The sequence below is a fragment of the Aythya ferina genome (genome assembly GCF_964211825.1).
Source record: "Aythya ferina genome assembly, chromosome: 1".
NCBI lineage: Eukaryota > Metazoa > Chordata > Aves > Anseriformes > Anatidae > Aythya > Aythya ferina.
In genome coordinates this window covers 152,221,897-152,236,968 of record NC_140296.1, presented here as the reverse complement: position 1 = coordinate 152,236,968, position 15,072 = coordinate 152,221,897, and the positions used below count along the sequence as shown (strand labels likewise).

General features: G+C 47.9%; 2 protein-coding genes across 4 annotated transcripts; one reads left to right on the top strand and one right to left on the bottom strand.

Moving 5' to 3' along the window:
• Window positions 1–4,722: 4,722 nt before the first annotated feature.
• On the bottom strand, window positions 4,723–8,903 carry MPST (mercaptopyruvate sulfurtransferase). Of its 3 annotated transcripts, XM_084512773.1 has the most exons (4): window positions 8,841–8,903; window positions 8,503–8,656; window positions 6,325–6,977; window positions 4,723–5,722 (listed from the first exon to the last, which is right to left on the bottom strand). In XM_084512773.1, the coding sequence occupies exons 3-4, from the start codon at window positions 6,917–6,919 to the stop codon at window positions 5,424–5,426; spliced, it is 894 nt and encodes a 297-aa protein (XP_084368899.1). In that variant the 5' UTR covers window positions 6,920–6,977; window positions 8,503–8,656; window positions 8,841–8,903; the 3' UTR covers window positions 4,723–5,423. The 3 variants fall into 3 exon arrangements, with proteins under 3 accessions (XP_084368899.1, XP_084368897.1, XP_084368898.1); XM_084512771.1 differs by lacking the exons at window positions 8,503–8,656; window positions 8,841–8,903 and adding an exon at window positions 7,424–7,530; XM_084512772.1 differs by lacking the exons at window positions 8,503–8,656; window positions 8,841–8,903 and adding an exon at window positions 7,330–7,430.
• Window positions 7,542–15,002, top strand: TST (thiosulfate sulfurtransferase). The gene is made up of 2 exons (XM_084512794.1): window positions 7,542–8,385; window positions 14,529–15,002. The coding sequence occupies exons 1-2, from the start codon at window positions 7,800–7,802 to the stop codon at window positions 14,825–14,827; spliced, it is 885 nt and encodes a 294-aa protein (XP_084368920.1). The 5' UTR covers window positions 7,542–7,799; the 3' UTR covers window positions 14,828–15,002.
• Window positions 15,003–15,072: the final 70 nt, after the last annotated feature.

Sequence of the window (15,072 nt, the reverse complement as noted above, 5' to 3'; positions counted from 1 at the left end):
TTCCCTCTTTCCTTTTGCTTAAAAATCACTCACATTTATCCTCATGGCACACGAAAGCAGTGTTACCCTTCCCCCAAACCACGCAGGACCTTCCTGACAAAGACAGTATAACTGTGTGTGTACTTTGCTCCTTGCATGGAGGAGTGCAAAGGGGAGGAAGGGAAGAGAGGGCAACACGGAAAAGGTTTTGAGATTGCTGACCTCCAGCTAATTTAAGCACGGGAACAATTTAGCTGCTGCAGGGTGTAAATTCAAATAACTCTGGATCTCCTTTAATTTATATCAGAAGCTTGGCAGCACTGTAGTGACCATTAATAGGGAAGAGGATGAAAAACTATTTTTTCTCCTACCTGTATGAAGCGTTAAATTAGTCCTGCATTATTAAATTAGTCCCCAGCCCTGAGACCACTCTCCACTGAGCAGAGGACATCAAGGATGCTCAGACTAACACTGGCCTGAGCTGAAGCATCACACAGAGCAGCACACTGTGGGACTGCTGCCTTTCTACTTCTGGCTCTGAGTCAAGCCATGGCACATTCGAGAGCTCTGCCCTGCACCCTAGTGTGTAAGGGGTGCAGGACCCTGCCACTGCTGGCTACAGCTCCAGCAGAGACACAGAGGGAGGACTGTGGCTCCCTGATATGAATGCAGCAGTTGAAGGTGGCAGCCTATAGCCCCTTATCTTCCCCTCCAAGAAATCTGCCCTGCCTTTGTTTTCTCTCTTCTTCTATCAAGGGTTCAACTTGCCTCCCTTTCCTTCAACCCTGTTTCACAGCCCCTCAGCCTCTCTCTCCATTTTAGGTCCAGCCTCTTGGTTTTGATGCCTTCTTCCCTCACCTCCTCCATGCCAATACTGCTTACAGTTCAGGGGCAGCCTGTATTCAGGGCGCACCTTATTTCATCAACTCCAGTCTCCACCCGTGGCCAGCTCTTCAAGGCTTGCTCACCCCAGGAAAATGGGATTAAAGGCAAGTTGGCAAATCTGAAGAAATATCCTGCAAGTAAGAAAAGAGGTCAAAGTACACCACTCCCACTCCCCAGAGACTTGTTTTTTTTTGCAACATACAGCACCAGCTTTACTGGAACCCCCCCAGGTCAGGGAGTTTCCCATAGTAAGTAAAAATCCTCTTTAGGAAGAAGCCAGTCCAAGGTGAGTTACCATCCTGCTTAGCTGGGCTAAATAAGAGCCTGATTTGCACCTCGTCACCAGACGTAGCTCTGAGATGCCCTTGTTAAGGACCATTAAAATTACGCAATCGAACAGGGGAGAAATAAATTTCAATAATAAATGCCTGTTCTTCCTGCTTTGATGATAACTATATATAAAACACTCGCACAGAAACAGCGAGAGAGCAGCAAGCAAGAGCTGCCACAGGACAGCGTGACTGTGTATTGCCACACAGCCCCAGCGATTACCCGGCTGATTAAAGGGACGGGGCTAATTGCACGCACAGACCAGGGCTTGGAAAGCTGGGCAGCCACCTGGTAGATAGGTGGTGGGGCTGAACAAAGGCGGAGGAAATATGGGGAGGGGTAAAGGGCGAGCTCTTTGTTCAGCAGCCAGCAGGCCTGCTGCGTAAAGCTGCAGAAAGCTGCAGACACTGCAGCATTCGGCACGTACATCGCAGCCTGAAGAGCCCAGCTGGGTACACGGCGTGCAGCGTGCCACTGACGTTGCGGAGCTGCTCTTAGGGAGCTGCTGAATTTTGGAGCATCAGTGGGAGCAGGAGTGACCATGTGTTGGCAATGTCACCGCTCCGGCAGGCTGGGAACACATGCCTGTGTGGTCATTTAGTTAATGAACATACAGTGACATGGGGCACTGGAGAAGAAACTGGCTCCTCTCTCTTTTCTACAAGAAGGGAAGGACAAGGTAATGCTCTGATATTTGCCACTAAGCCCACAGTGAACTGGGCAAAGAAAACTCCCTAGATGGGACACGGTGTTGGCAGTAGGACGGCTCCTGTGTAGCCAACCACCACCACACCCCTGCAGGCTGAGGGATGCTCACACTCTTAAAGCTGAGCTGTGCTCTGAAAGAGGAACAGAGTTACCTTACCCGTTGACCAGACTGCTTTCATAAAGCCCCAAACTGCTTTTACTATCTCTAAAATGTAAGTACCAACAAAGCAACGAAGAGTTTACGTGTTGACTCAGGACTCTCAAATTTATATAGAGCTGGAAAAGCTCCAGTCTCAGTTTAGCCACAGGTCAATATGACCTTCCCACATCCGGACTGTTTTTTAGGCTACTTCTCATCCACCATGAGACCTACCCCACTCAAGATGCTATTTCCTAGTGGCAAATTCTCCACAGGAGAGTCGTGAACATCAGCGATTTGCACGCACATCCACTTCTCCCCTTCCTCGTTTGCAGTTCCCATAGGAAACCCACCCACTGAGTCAGAGACATACAGATCTGCAGACCATTTATAGTCCTGGTGCAAGTCCCCTCAGCTGTTCCATATGTCCAGTAGCATCTGTTGTGGCTCAAAATAGGCTTTTGCAGTCTTCAGGCTTTGAAAACATTGTCTCAGTCCCCTCAGTGTTCCCAGTGCTTTGCCTGCAGCGTGTGAACAGATCTCAGCTGAAGGGAAGTAGAACATCAGAAGGCTCTCTCTCGGACAGATTTTTGATACATAACAGGGCATACACCACAAAGACAAAACACCTTGGCATGGGGAAATCAAGGCAAAGCTAAGTGCCTTGTAAAAGACTTGCTGAAAGCTGGGAAACCAAAGAACTGCTGGGAAGATTCTGTGATTCAAAAGGCAGCAGGGAAAAGGGTAGTTGAGTACCGCCAGCCTTAGCACACACAGCACAGAAGGGAAGGGCCCTGCTGGATGCTGTCGAGTCACACAGTAAAAAAAAAAAAAAAAAAACAGAGGGAGAAGGAAGTCTTTTTATTTTGCCATTCCCAGGTGGCTTGCTGGGCTGCACCAGATACCTTCCCCTGACACACGTGACAAAGGAAAGCAGCTCAGCCTCGACAAGAAGCAGAGAGATTCCTACTAACCCCAAGGACTGCTCTGTCCTAAAAAGAAGCAGTGCTTAGGCAGCACTGCAGTGTGCCAGATTCTCTGGGAGGATGAAAGCCCACGCCAGCCCTCCTGCATCCACTGGAAATGATGAATGAAGTCTGAAAGAATGTGTCCATTTTCACTAATAGCTCAATCTTCCTGGAGAAACAGGGCAGGCGCAGCATTCCTATTTGTCCATTTGTAAATATTGACAAAATCTGCCTCACCTCCCCACCACACCCAGGGTGTTAAGCCTCAGCGACCTACCACACATAAGCCTCTCAGCTTGCGTGATGGTGGGAGAAGCGAGAAATCCTGAACTGAAAAGATGTCACAGGTCAGATCCTGTTATAGGATCCCACACCAGCCAACACTGTCTGTACAAATATCTTTAAAGTGTCTTAAAAAGCAAGGCCCTGGTTGCTCACATTGGGAGTCCCCTCCACAGAGGGTTTAGAACCAGCTGCTGATCCCCACCTGGGCTTATCCTTTTATTTTCACACCACCAAACTTCAGCTAAAGAAGCATTTTTTAAGTGCCTTCAGTCACAGACCTCAATCAGATGTCCTACGTGAAACGTCGACTAGTTTCTCCCTTTCTACTGCAGGAAAGGCTTGTTAAAAAATCATCCCACTTGGAATAAAGCAAGATGTTGCTACCAGTCTTTACAACACAGCGATTAGATGGGTGGGGAAAAGTCATAAAGCACGGGACTAGAAAATCTTTCCCTAGCCGGAAGAATAAAATCAATTAAACAGCCAATTACATCAGAAGCTGATCCAGGACGGAAAGCCTCCACAATTTGCAGGGTGTGATACCACCTGTGAAAAGAAGAGCTTTGGGGAAGTTTAATCCCAAAGAGCTAAATGGAAGCTGGCAAAGATAAAGCGTTGTTATTTTACCCAGATCTGTGTCCTGCACTGTCTACTAAAGGGTCACTCAGTTCAGACCCCTGTGCACTTCTGTATGCCAGAATCACAGATGCAGGGAATAAACCCTCTCCAATGGGATAAGATCCAGCCCTTATAGGGGAACCTACGAATCTCTGATAGTAAGCATCCCCTAGAAAGGATGACTGCATCACCCCCTGATGTCCACAGGTACGTGTTGCTGCATGCCCAAGAGCAAAAGCTGTCTCATTAACTTTCTAAGTTACCAGTGAGCCAAAATAGGTGCAGGCATTCTTTTTTTTCCAAAGGAGAAAATCCTGGAGAAAACAAACAGTTGAACATCGGCAGGGATACCTAGGGAGATTTCAGCTCTGAAATAGAGGATGATGGTCTCAGGGAAAAAAATCTTGCCATTTTGGGCTACTCCTCTTTATGTCTCAGTTCCCCTGCTTTTATTTTAAGGTTAAAGGGTAAGTCTCAAGGACAGAATGGGAACACCCATGCAGTCCAATTTTCACCATGTGAACTGACATCCGCTCTTTGAAGAACAGAGCTGACACTGCCTAACACGGAGTTTTAAACCAATAAGCAAACAGGCAAGGACTAAAAGTAGGAACACAGTGAAAAGTCCCAAGAGAGAGGCATGCCATTGTCTTTCGTCAGCTGAAGAGCTCGTTGAAGGTAAGAGAAGTAGTTCTGCTCATGAAAGAAGACTTCTCATTTGAATCATCTAGACAAATTGATCCCATAAAAATCGATTTCCTGGAAAGGACTCGCCCAAGCAACATTCACATAATCTCCATTCAGCAGAAAGACCTTGAAACAAACGTTTATTTAATTCTTTTTACTTCCAGAATCTTTTTGTTTTTGTTTTAAGGGGGGATTTGGTGCCATGGGGGTACAAAATTGGCTAGGCACACATTGCAGTTAAGAGTCCAAGTGCAAGAAGAAATGCAAACTAAATCTCTAAACCCACAAAGTGCCAACCTCAAAGCCATATCTCCTTCATTAAGTGCTATATTTTTTCCTTGGGTTTTGCACCCAAAATAGCCCTAGTGTGCATGGCTGGCTTCTAGGATAGAGGCAGAGTAAGACCATGAGGCACAGTTATACAAGTATGACCATCCTGTGACTAAACATGGTGGAATGTCCTGAGTCATAAGCCTGGCTTGACTCAGTTAACATCTCCACAGTGCCACCAGCACTCTCCCTTCCATCTGACACTGTAAAATGGTCACAGAATCACAGAACAGTTGAAGTTGGAAGGGAACTCTGGAGGTCATCTGTTCCAACCCACCTGCTCATGCATGGTCACCTAGAGCAGGCTGCCCAGGTCGTCTTTATGCTCCTAAGCAGCAGGGGTTGAGGAAGGAGAAGGTGCTGAAGCACCATGTGCCCATACTTGTTACCCAGCACCTTCACCTCATGATACTTGCCCAGGAACATTAAACCCATCTTTTCCAAACTCTGTTTCAAGGCAAATTATCTGTACGACTGGAAGATGAAGCAGCTCATTACATAGTCTTCCCCTTTCCATCAGAAACAATATTTTCAGGATCTGCCCGCATGTACCATTCCACCCAGGCCCCATCATACACGGCGACGTCTGGTTTGCCACAGAGGTATGCCCCCAGAGCCACGTGGCAGGCAGTGACCCCAGAGCCACACGTAGCTACCAGAGGCTTTGAGAGGTCCACTTTCTTCTCTTGGAACAGACTTTTGATCTGCTCAGGGGTCTTCTCTAAGCCAGACTCTGTGAGGAAACTGGTGAAGGGAATGTTCACGGAGCCAGGGATATGACCAGGCTCAATTCCTGAAAGAAAAGCAGTACAGATAGGAATTAACCTCTACTGTCCAGGACGAATCCATCACAAAACCCGTTATCTGTTTCTCTAGGAGGGGTATTTACTGTTTAGCGTATTTTGTTAAAACATATGCATTTATTTCTGTTAAAGCTTGCTTTACTAGATTACTGATTACTCAGGAAGGATGGCTGTAGCCTTCAGGCTATTACATGCACAGAAAATCCTGTTATTAAGTTCTATTCTTCCTCCCAGCTCCCTCCACCAGAGCAACCCACTCTGCAGAGTTGCTCATTGAAGCATTTCCACGGGTTCTTCTGATGGAAGAGAAGCCAGTACATGGAGAGATTAATACACATCTTTGAGGTGTATGAAAGCTACTTACCTCACCCCAGCCCTTCATAAGAAAAAAATACACAGTTTTCCCACCCCTGAGTTTTCAAACAAGCACTAGGCAGTCAGTGGGAGAGGAGAACAGGTGGATATATTGTATTAAGTTCCATCCCATAAAGGGCAACAATATATCCCATCACTACTTCCACAGGAGTCAAACTTACAGACAGGTTACATGTAAGCCCTTGTAACTACCCCAATATCTCAGCAGGCACATTACCATCTCGGGGCTCTGGCTCTATACCCTGGAACCGTCCTGCAGCACGCGCATCCACTACTTGGAAGCGGTGGGAATCCAGGTTATCTAAGATGTCCTCATAGGTTTTCACCATGCCCTTGTCCAAGGTGGCGTGGAACTCAGAGTGAGCTACTGGGTTTTTCCCAGAGCTCAGCGGAAGTCCCTCTCGCAGCCAGTTCTTCAGGCCACCATCTAGTAGGGAAACTGCTTCATGTCCAAAGATCCTGAACATCCACCAAACTCGAGGTGCTGAGAAGAGGCCTTGGTCGCTGCCATCGTATACCACAACATGGGAATCATTCCCTACACCCAGCTTCCCCACATACTCAGCAAAGTCACTGGCTTTAGGCAGCATATGATCGTAAGGTGAAGTACGATCGCTGCACTGGTCAATATCGAAGAAAACAGCACCGGGGATGTGGCGTTCCTCAAATTCCTGCTTTGGGTCACGCTTCATCTTCGGCAAATACCAAGATGCGTCCACGACTTTCAAGGCCTGTCCAGCTTGCTGGGACTTGATGGCTTCTGAAAGCCATTTGGCAGACACTAGAGCACGGTAGAGGAGCTGTTGCGACATCGCTCCTGAATCCTGGCCAAGATTACCTGATCTCCGGGGTTTGCTTCAATCCACCTGTCTGCAAAAGGGAAGAAAGTCAGGAATTAGAGACCAGCCTCACAATAAGTGACCAGACAAAGATGTGTTTTGGAATCAGAGCACTGTACCCACACTGAAATGAGAACTTAAAGCCTCGAGTGAGGGGTTTGCAGTGCTACAGCCCTGAGAATAGGGATTTCATGGAGCTCAGCCTAAACCCTGCACAGAGAGGGGCAGCTATGGCAGAGCTCCACCCTACACCCAGCCACCACAGCCCACCAGCCCTTCCACACCCAGCACTGACAGCAACTCGAGGACAGCAGGACAGCCTTGGGACCCCAAAAAATGAGGATTTGAGCACCGTGCCGCTCCCACACCCCCCTCCAGCCCACCTCCAGCCGAGGCCGCACCCGGCCACCACCGCACGCCCCAGACACCCCCCACCCCATGCAGGGGAAGGGAGGGGAAAGCCAGGGGGCCCCGTACCTCAGTGCCGAGCAGCACCAAGCCTCGGTCCCTTCCAGCCGGGCCCTACACCGCCTCCGGGGCCCTCCCAGCGGGCCGGTCCCGGGCGGTGCCGCCCGCCCCCGCGCCGCCCCTCGCCACCCCGGATCCCCCTTGCTGCGGCGCGGGGCCGCCATTTTGTGTGTGTGTACAGGGTATCGGGGGGGGGGGGGGGCCAGCCCATTTTCGGCTGTCCTTCGGCTTCCCCTCGCTATCAAGGGGGGATTTGGGGATCTCAGCCCCTTCCCCTCCGCCCAGCTCGGCAGCCTGAGGGGCTGGCACCGGCCTGCCCCGCCCGTACGGGCTGATTGGCCGTGTCCCGGCTCCGCCACCGCCTCGGGTCTCTCTGGTTTCCGAGATGGCGGCGCAGGTGCTGGGCAAGGCGCTGGTGTCCTCCAAATGGCTGGCCGAGGCCGTGAAAGCCGGGCGGGTCGGGGCCGGCTTGCGGGTGCTCGACGCCTCCTGGTACCCTCCGCAGGAGCGAAATGCCCGGCAGGAGTTCAGGGAGAGCCACATCCCCGGGGCGTCTTTCTTCGACATCGAGGAGTGCCGGGACAAGTCGTCCCCGTACGACTTCATGCTGCCCAGCGAGGCTGGCTTCGCCGACTACGTGGGGCAGCTGGGGATCGGCAACGACACCCACGTCGTGGTGTATGACGGGGACAAGCTGGGCACTTTCTACGCCCCCCGCGCCTGGTGGATGTTTCGGGTCTTCGGGCACCGCCAGGTGTCGGTGCTCAATGGTGGCTTCAAGAACTGGGTGAAGGAGGGCCACCCCGTGACGGCGGAGGTCAGCCAGCCCACGCCGGCGGTCTTTAAGGCCAAGCTGGACAAGAGCCTGCTGAAGACCTTCGAGGAGATGATGGAGAATGTGGGGTCCAAGCGGTTCCAGGTGGTGGATTCCCGCCCCGAGGGCCGGTTTCGGGGGACTGAGCTGGACCAAGGTAAAGAAGGGGGAACAGCACCCGACCCCTGCGCTGGAGTAGGATGAGTGTTGATAGTCCGAGCATAATAACACCTCGCAGCCAGTGGGCATGCATCAGCCTAACTCATGGATTTACCTTAAGGCATATGCAGCTGAGCAGTCGGATCCCAGCACCCTCATGGGATGCTTTTCGTGTAATTCGTTGTAAAGCTGCAGGAGAAAATAGCAGACAAAGGAGCAGGAACACCTGGAGGTCTGCAGTCTGGCTCCAGGATCCTCTATCCCACATCCTGCAGAATTTAATCAAACAATGCAAACATGGGAGATGAGAGCTTCCAGGGGGTTCTTTAGGGCCCAGTCTAATAGTAACAGGCACATACAAGCAGTATTAGTACAGGCACCTCTCACAGAAGTGAACACACCAGCAAAAGCCGAGGTTGTTTTGCATAGTGCCGTAACCCAAGAAACATTTACCTTTTTGCTCTGGTTCCCAACAAACAGAGAACTTGCTGGTCCTGATCAAAGGTCATTTGCTCTCTGCCGTAAATCTAACAGGCTTAAATAAGGAAAGCCCCAAACCTTTCCCAAACGTTTGTGCTGTCACCCTGTCTCTTCTTGAGAGTAAAAGGAATAAAAATTGATTTAGTTACCTCAGTCCCGTGCTGGATATGCAAGCAACAGAGGTGGGAGAAATACACATGCAGTGGGGACAGCTGGTACGGGAATGTGATTCAAATGAAATTCAAGTTGGTTGCTAAAGGAGGCCCATAGTGTGTAATTTAAGCCTTGGTATATTGCAGAATGTCTTCCCCTCCAAATCAGTATCAGAAATGGCTTTAAAAATCTGGACATTTAAAAACAATATGAAAAACTCAGTAACAGGCTTGTCTTGAGTTATGATCCGCTCCATCAGAGTGGGTGTGCAGCAGGTTTCTGTGGTCCTGGGGCTGTGCTGTGCCTCTGTGTTGCAGGTGCGCTGTTACTCTGCCCTGAACATTTCATTATGTGCGTGCTGCTTCACAGCCATCAAGTGGGACACTGCGCCTCAAGCTCTGAGAAATCAATCCTGAAATAAATTCCCCCTGACAAACCTCAGGACTGTTTGGCTGTAATGGCTTTGTGCACGTGGTTTGCCTATGTGTCTGTGGTGCACCCTAAACACTTGACCTGTGCTTGATGCTGCAGAAGGTGGGAGTGGATGGGAGTGATAGCAGATATTGTTGCAGGGAGAGAGCGGAGTTAGGCTTATCACTCATTCTGTTTCTTCCCCTATTGCAGCCCATCAAAGTGAAGGTGGAATTTTAATCTTAAGACGTGAATAAAGCCCTCCTTGCTGATAGAGCTGATGGATTTCACGTTCTCTTTTCCAAAGTGGAGTTGTCACCGGGTGACAAATACCGCAGCCCCTGACATCATCTTGAAAACAGATTTCTCCTTTGAAATGAGTCAGCATGGAACAGTTTATTTGTGGTGGTCCAGTTTTGCTTCCCACAGCAGATCCAGCAGGGTAAGCACTCCAGCTGCAGCTGCTCGTTCTGCAAGAGCTCGACAGCTTTCTGAGCCAGGCCAGCCAATAGCTGTGCTACAGCCAGTGGTGGGTAAAAGGCAGTGCTTACACCTAAAAGAACAATTTGAAATCAATGCTGATTAATTACAGGGGTCATTCCATCAGGGAGGAGAAACATAGCCTGCAATTTAGAAAAGAAGAATGGTCTTGAGGTTAAGGAACTTAATGTGTTCTCAGGTGATTTCAGTTTAATTATTGCCTCAGCTCTTGACTTCTTAATTAAGTCCATTAATCTCTCCAGTTCCATGAACTCCATCACCAGAAGAGGCTAATTTCAGCTGATGCTTTTGTCTGCTTAGTTTTTCAGCTCCTTATGGTAGGAATTAGCTGCCCCTGCTTTATTTTTATGCAGCAGTCACCTTGGTGGTGACTTAGATCTTGTAATGTTTAATACAAGTCACGATACATACTTCATTTTCAGTTGCTGGTAGATATCTACACACATTGACAGGGTGGAGAAAGGTAGATGTGGTGTCTTCACGCTGGGTCTCAGAGGTCTTAAATACAGGTATGGCTTTGGATGAAAAAGAAGCTCTGATGGTAGTTCTTGGTGTGCATCCCTGACCTGTGCACAGAGTGGGTAAAGTTATCCCTCCAGAGTGCTGTGTCCCTGGAGGAGCTGGCAGCTCAGAACTAGCTTGGCTCATGAGCTGTTTTCAGCAGCAGCCAAACCAGCATATTCACACAGGTGCTGCTGGGTGCAGATCCAGGGAACCAGCCTGAACAGAGGCCATCCAGGGACAGACGATTAAAATAATTGCAAGGTGGTTACCAGTGCTGATTCTCTCTATTTTTCACAAAAAGAAATGAGGAACAGGAATTGTGACTGAACAGAAGTATATAAAAAGAAGAGAAACTTGCCAGACAACAAAATCTGTTCTCTAAAAAAGAAAGTAAACCCTAAACTGCTTAATGAACATCCAGCCATTTTTATTTCTCATTCTCAGACCTTGGGTAGTCCCTGTCTCCCTTACTCCCATCTTCTGAGCTCTTATTTTGACCAGCTCCACACAAAAAGCTTTTGCTCAGCTTGAATGATCAGTAGCAGCGGGAGGGAGAATGAAATGTCGCTGCTCCTTCCTCTAAGTGGAGTCTGCAGCTTGGAGCAGACTGTCTGTATGTTGTCCGTGAAGTAATTCTCAAGGCACAACATAGAGAGTGTGACTTTCAAAGTCTGTTTCATCCCTCAGGAGCTTACAGTCAGAGCTGTCCATCTTTGTGACAAGGTTGACAAACAGAAGATGCCAGGCTGGAGGTCGTGCCAGTTCTTAGAGTTGACTCTTCTGGCCACATACACACGCAGTATTTTGACATTGGTGGCAAAGGCTTATTGATCTGAAAATGAAGATCTGTCAGGCCTGGACGGAGCTTAAAGTGTTCTTCCAATGAGTTCGCAGTAGGTCAGATGAGATCTTTAATGGTCTGCTTGAAGACATACAGTTTTAATGAAAGAGAGAGGGAAAAAAGGCAACAGAGGAGGATTTGGGAGAGAACAGCTATTTGCAGTCAGCAAACTCCAAGACCACAGGGAGTTAAATGTGAACAAGGCACATCTTTTATCTTTTTGCCCTTAAGAAATTCCATTTGGAGCTTTTGTCACAAAGGGAAAGGCTGGAGAAAAGAAACTGTAGTCTTAGCTAGACAAATAGCCAATGAAAAAAAAAAAAAAAAGAGATGTTTAAGCAGAGAACCTAACAGATGTGGGAAAGGGGATTAAACAGTGAAGAAGATAACATATTACAGGTTACAGAGTGTGAGGGAGGATTGCCAGAAGCCCAGCTGAGTGAGACTTGGCAAAGGAAATTAAAACAAATAACAAAAACTGCTGGAGCAAAGTGTAAAAAGCGAACAAGGAGAGCAGGAGTGAATAAGGTCGCTATGCAGTTAGCAGGGGTTCTGGATGAAAGATCGTGTGCAGCCTCCGAATTGCAGCGAGTCAGTGCTGCTGGCTTTTTGTTTTTTCCTGAGGATAAAGTCTTACAGAGTGAGGGGTAGCAACAGGAAGGGGAAAGAGGAGGAAATGATCGTTTCTAAACAGGGAGTGTAACCAAAAGCTATCCATGTGCTCAGATCTGTGAGGCAGAAGATCTCTATCCCAAATACGTGTCAAAAATCAGTCGTGACATTGCAACTCCATGAAGCAAGACATTTACGAAGTAGATCACATCAGAGCATGATTTTATAGGACCGAGACACTAGCAAAGCTTGTGTTTTTAATTTAGGATAGGAGGTACAACATAACCCATGTGGCTTTTGATCTATTAGCATAACATCAATAGATTGGAAGGCTTTCCAAAGACTTCTCAAGAAAAAGTATTTGAATTGAGGGCGATATTGAATTAAATACCTTGATAAACTTGCGCTGCAACTAAGGACTCTGTTTCTTTGACAACAGAATTGATTTGCCAGATAAGAAGAAAGGGAACATTCATGCCTGGATGTTGTGTCTGTTTACTTCCTTCCAGCTATTGGAAGCAGCCACAAAGTAGATTTAATCCATTTGAACTTTGACCCACACTCAGAAGCAACAGAAGAGGATGGCAAGAACCTCAGATGGCAAGATGGCAAGAACTTGACAACAGCAGTTATTAACCTCCTGTTTATCAGTCGAGATGCTAGGAAATGACACTGTTATCTAGTAGACAAGGGAACCTATAAAGCGATTCTTGTAGTAGCTGGGAGTCAAGCTCTGTGATCCTAGGGTCCCTTCCTTGAGTTACAAGGGTGACCGCATGATTCTGGTGTGGAGTATGGCTTTGTGTCATCTGAGGCTCAAGTGGATGTATCTTCTCTTCTTCAGATCCTGCTCTGTCCAGCCTTGCCTTCTAGTGCTGATAAAACTTCCTCAGCCACTCCAGAGCACTTCGTAGGCAGTCCAAGGAGCTGTGGTTGTGCAGTGTCAGCTAGTTCTTTCCGCTCAACACCCACATACATGAGTAAATGCTGTTTCTACAGAATTCACTGTCTTGAGCCCTGGTCTCTCTGACAAACTTCAGAATGTCTGGAGCAAGGAAATCTTGCTCTAGATGAAAGCCAAAATACTCAAATGAGACTGTTCTTTTCCGAGGCTGTTCTCCTAACTAAAGATTCATTTAAGGGTGGTAAGTGTAGAACATGGAGGGATACAAAGCTGTGTATTGTGGACAATCATGACCATGGGGCCTGGAACAGCTAAGAATTGAATCAGCGACCTGGCAAGTTCTTCGAGCAAGAGCTGGCTCCTCTTGTTCAGCCCCCAGGACTTCTTGACCTCAGCAGACTTCCCCAGTGTCCCCCTCCACTCAGGATGAATTAAGAGACAAAGATAATCCATCTCAGACAGAGAGGGATTTTGTGAAGCAGACTAGGGGCAGCTTTGCATGTCACTTTTGCCCAGTTGAGCAAAAATCCCCTCCTTGGCACCCCTCTGACATCCTGTTTTCCCCTCGTGGCATGTCTCATCACGTCATGACATCACTCGGCATGAGCGATGACATTGCAGTATCATCACGACGATGCCAATCTCTGACCAAGTGTTACTTTAATCATTTGGCCCTGACAAAGGCTCCCTGCCCTGATCTTTCCCCATCTCTTGGGATCAGCTACCTTGATGACTGAGGGAATTGGAAAGCTATAAATGAAACATTACCATTTCTGTAACTTTCCCAGGGCTGACTTGTTAGAAATTCAAACCTAGCAAAGAGCCGTTCCCTGAAATGCATTTTCAATGTAATATTTAATATTTCCTGCTCCGATGGGGCTCGATCTAAAGCCTCTCAAAGTCAGTGGAAAAACTCCAGTTGAGTGTAATGGATTTCAATTAAGCCTGTAGTGACAGAGATTGAATTTCAAGGATGTGATGAAAGTCTCATTCATCGTATCTTTATATCTGCTTCTCTCTAGAGACCTTGTTCGTGAGATGTAACTTTCAACTTAGCTGAAGTGGTCAGCTGTACCGGTAGAAAAACAGGACCCATGCTGAGTTTATCCCTGGAGTGGATAAGAAGTGTTACAGAATCTAAATTCTCACTTCCCTGACCCTATTGCCCTGGTGTGGCTGCCTCAGCAGTAATGCGCATGACGTTAAGATCGCTGTACTTTCCCGAAGCGTGATTTTAATGTGGCACAGGAATGAGCTGTGAACAGAAAGCTACTTTCACAAATTTCACCTACAAGCCACAGCTCTTGCTTATGAAAGCTGTCACTACACACTGCTGGCATAGGTGGGTAAGGTCAGAAACACACTGCTATATTTCTCTTCAGACAGATCCCCTTAATGCCTTTGCTAGGATCCGTCCTGTGGTGGCTCTTTGATTCTTGTCACATCCAGGGCTGCCAAAGCCTTCAGACTCCTACCTCCTATTGCTTTCGGGGCGGTAATAGCTTGCTAAAAATCCTGGAAGTTTTGACTTTAGCAAAGTTGAATAATCGTTGTCCTCCTCTTTTTAGCCCCCTGTTGCTTTGCATCATTGTCGTATCCTGAAACAAATGAGTATCCTGGAGAGACTGGGAGTGTCTGCGGCGATGTCTCTGCAGTGTCTCTTTTTGTGGGTATCTTTTATCACCTTAATTAACGTCTCCCTGCTAAAACTTTCTTTTCTTGTTCCCTCTTGCAGGGCTGGAATCTGGTCACATCCCCGGTGCTGTGAACATACCCTTCCAATCATTCCTAACAGAAACTGGCCACGAGAAGAGTGTCGAGGAGATTCAACAGATGTTCCGTGAGAAGAAAGTGGATCTCTCAAAGCCGCTGACGATCACGTGCCGTAAAGGCGTCACGGCGTGTCACATTGCCTTGGCTGCCTACCTGTGCGGCAAGCCTGACGTGTCCATTTATGATGGTTCTTGGTCGGAGTGGTTCCACCGTGCCCCACCTGAGTACAAGGTCTCTGAGATGAAGCGCAACAAGGCCTAGAGGGAGCCTTGTTTCTTGGGCAGCGAGACCCAGCAGCAATCTCCAGCCCAGGCGAGGGGGGAAAGTGGAAATAAAGAAAAATCATGCCGATTTGTATTTTGCCAATTTTTCTAAGAATAATTTTTATCACTTCTTACACTTTCTCACAATGAAATAAAATTTACTTCAAAGATGATGTGTTTATGAACACCTCTAATTATTCTCGGCTTCCTGTGACCTCTTTGTACTGGGTGGGGAAAACAGTT